At 39.0% G+C, this 3,647-nt stretch overlaps 1 protein-coding gene across 1 annotated transcript; it reads left to right on the top strand.

The window, feature by feature from the left end:
* The first annotated feature begins 266 nt into the window (after positions 1–266).
* On the top strand, positions 267–2,185 carry LOC124675882 (OVARIAN TUMOR DOMAIN-containing deubiquitinating enzyme 1-like). Its single transcript, XM_047211950.1, has 5 exons — positions 267–499; positions 798–860; positions 937–1,020; positions 1,107–1,253; positions 1,982–2,185. The coding sequence occupies exons 1-5, from the start codon at positions 296–298 to the stop codon at positions 2,024–2,026; spliced, it is 543 nt and encodes a 180-aa protein (XP_047067906.1). The 5' UTR covers positions 267–295; the 3' UTR covers positions 2,027–2,185.
* The last annotated feature ends 1,462 nt before the right edge of the window (positions 2,186–3,647 follow it).

The raw sequence follows: 3,647 nt of genomic DNA, 5'->3' as shown, positions 1-3,647 counted from the left end.
TTTCCATTATTGGAAAAAAAAGGCAACACTGATTATGCTCTCGTAGCAAAAAGATTGTGCTCTTGCAGAAAAACAATAGAATGGTTGTCATCCGTAGAAGAAAATTATTTCTATGATGCAAGTCCACGGAACGTGTGATGCAAAAAGGGCGAACAATTGTATCAAAAACTTCCTTCCTACAGTGAGAGAACTGTTGTAGCACAAATTTTGTCACTATGATGGACTAGGGTATGACCAGGATCGGGGAGAGAACCTGAGAGGACCATCTGATAGTGAATTCTTCTCTATATTGAGCATGAGTGTTCGAAGAAACATCCCAGATCATATTATTCGGAATGGCTTTGTTCCGCTCAACAAGCATGACTATTTTTCACGCCGCCATAACTGGAGACTGTTGCTGGGTCACTACAGAAGTTTCCTCCCACCACCAAAGGACCACCGTGTGCTCATTGGTAGTTTCCGACGTCCATATAATTATCCAAGGGCATTAAGATTCCAGGTGAGAATATTGTACCTTATCTTTTTTTTTTAAGTTATCAACCTTGAAATGAATGTACCCTAAAATGCAGTAAGTTCTTTTTCTTGTACCCAATTCATCTAACCTCTCATATGTCCATAGCCTGTCATAAGATATTCATTTTTTCACCAGTGGACTATCACTTGATATTTGAGAGTTTCATTTTCTGCCTTGCGTCACAGCACGAATTATTCAAGTACAAACTCAAGCTAGAAGAATCTTACATATTATCCATCATACCTTAAAGATACCTTTTGTGATTTTATTTTTGGAATGATAGGAACCAATCTTGGATTTGATTCTTCGATCTTCAAATAACTACATCATCCAGGAAAAGATCAAGGCTTGTTTGCATGCAACTAATTTAATGCTAGAAGCTTTAGTTTATTTGCACGTATCTGAAAATCATTTTTGAATAGATTCTCAGTAAGCAGTATGGGCTCTTCAGAAGAACTCGGAGTGATGGCAGCTGTTTTTACAGAGCTTTACTGTTCTCTTACTTGGTAACTTTTTCAGTTTATTTGTTCATGATGATGGCATTGCTTTCTTTATTTCCATAGCAGTATAATACAATTAGACTTGTAAACAGGAGAACCTTGGACAAATGCAAGATAGGCAAGCTGTGGTTATTCGTCTGATGGAATGTGTCGAAGTATCTATAAAGAGGATCTATCAACTTGAGTGGGGAGAAGCATACTTCTTAAATCCCAAGGACAACATCTTATCTGTTGTTTATGTAAGTATTATAGTAGCCTACAAAAGCCTAAACTTGTTTTGCACTATTGTTTCTCTAAATACTATTATAGTAGGTTAGCTTGTATTGCATCATCTCTTTAGCCCAAATTATCCATACTGTTAGCTCAACCATCTACGGACACAAGAATTATGTGGGACATCTGTACACAACAATAGTCTCTATCCCTTGTGGTTCTTCAGTTGTTCTTACAGTTAAATGTCATCATGCTACTTCATCAGCTCTTGTTGGGTAAAGCTCCGACCTTTGAATTATTGTTTGGTAAAAACCTTCGACCATCTGTTAAAAACCTAACAATGTGAACTATGCCCTACAGAAAATAATAAGTACTAGATAAGATGGTGCAGAATGCAAGACTAATCCAATTTAGCAGGTGACTGGTACTAGGATGGCCATCCTGTTTCAGTAGTCTAAAATATGCAGTTTGCCATGTTTAATGCTATTCTTCATAATTATAATTTTGCTTTCATGTTTTGCTACATTATGGACATTATTTAGCACCATCAAATGCTTGTTGCAAAACTAACTTCACTATGCAAATAATATAGCACTATGCAGCAATCATCATGATCATTTGCTGAGCTTATATCATGTTGTTTCACCACTTTTCACCACTAATATGTGAATATGGATGGTCTACTGTAGTACTTTGATCTTCTGTTCATGATATAGCTAACATTCATAACCAAATGTCTTCACTATTGTTTCAGAAGTTCTATTGTTTGGTGAACTCAGTTGCAAACGGGTATGTGTAGTTTTTAACATGACTGTTTTGTTGAGATTCTTAGAAAATGTCTTGATAATATGTTAAAGATACCCTTAATTCATCTTAGTTACATTTTAGTTTACAACAAAGTTCTTTTATCTCTTTAGCTTGACTTCTGACAAGCTGTATGAGATAAGCCTTGGAGAGACCTCGTGAGGCAACAGTAAGGATTTCAATCCTTGTTGTGATGTTTTGTTTTGTTTGTTTGTTCTTTATATAGCACATTGTTTTCGTCAGTTATTTATTTTCTTAGGTTGCTTACGGAGGCTGAGATCCGTACACACGATATCTACAAGCCATTTATCCCCAAAGATATGCATGTCCTCCAGGTTAGGTTTCTGCCATGTAGTACTGTGCTCTGATATCATTCACGCCATACAGTAAATGGATTATATTGTCCTCTTTGGTCTTTATCTTTGAGCGAAGTAATTCAATTTCATTAGCAATTTTCCTGGTGTGCGCATTACCTGTCTCTGGGTAAACAAACTCTAGAAATAAAGTTTGCCACTAATCAACTAGTGACTTTGTGTAAAGAGAGCCAATAGTAAGTTTTTACCACTCACAAATTATGGTTTACGCTCAAGACGTACCACATGTATGGTTTTTGTGGCAGTTCTGTTGGAAGAAGGTGCATGGCATGTATGCTGAAGCCGGTGCTATACAGATGAGGGCTTTGACATATGCACTCGGCATACCTTTGCGTGTCGAAACTGTGGACAGGAGGAAGTCAACGTCGGGTCAAGATGTGCGAGTAAAGCGCCTTGATTTCTTCAACCATTCAGGCCTAGGGAAGAGGCCTTATTATTTTGTTCAAAGCTACCATTCCTCATGTACAGCTCATAAGTCGCTGGAGCGGGGAAGCGGTGACAACTTGCTATCATCGGATGGCACACCCTTGCTGACCTTGCTGAGTAGGCCTGGGCACTGTGACATTCTTTATCCCAATTGAACAAACTACGTGATGTATGCTCGATCGACAGCAACTTCTTCCTGGATGATGCCATGGACAAGTGTACAGATAGTCTCATGTAGTGTTGGTGCTTCATGTTTTTTTTTGTTGCTACTGATTCTGTTCCTAACTCTGTATCCGGAAGTAAGGTCCAGAATGCATGAGCTATGAGAAACGTGAAGTCTGGCATCGCGTCATGAGTTTGTATGATTCCATTACTTGGTCTACTGCAAGTCTGCAACGTGGGTATATAGTGCTGTCATCAGAGCCTAGCTGAACACAGAACGACACCAGTCACCATTCCCCAGTGCATCTCTAGATGAACACAGAACACACAGCCACAAGAGATTTCCCAGTGCATCCCTAGCTGAGCACAGAACACACAGCCACCGTAGTTTTTTTTCGAAATGGGGTGTACCCTGACCTCTGCATCGGTTGATGCACACAACCTTTTATTAACCAACGAAATATTCAAAGTTTACATCTCAAGAATCAACGAGGGTCGATACAAAAATCAACCATCGAAAAAATAAGAGACTACTAAGCAAACTAAGCATCATGTAATCTCTTAGCATGCCGCCAAGTATTCTGGGCAACCATTCGTAAGCGGTTGCATCCAGAAACCATGCACTCCCGCTGATCCTCCGGGAGCAAGAAACGT

Source organism: Lolium rigidum, chromosome 7 (genome assembly GCF_022539505.1).
Source record: "Lolium rigidum isolate FL_2022 chromosome 7, APGP_CSIRO_Lrig_0.1, whole genome shotgun sequence".
Classification (NCBI taxonomy): Eukaryota; Viridiplantae; Streptophyta; class Magnoliopsida; order Poales; family Poaceae; genus Lolium; species Lolium rigidum.
The sequence above is the reverse complement of the archived record's forward strand: the minus strand, read 5'-3'. Positions and strand labels throughout refer to the sequence as shown.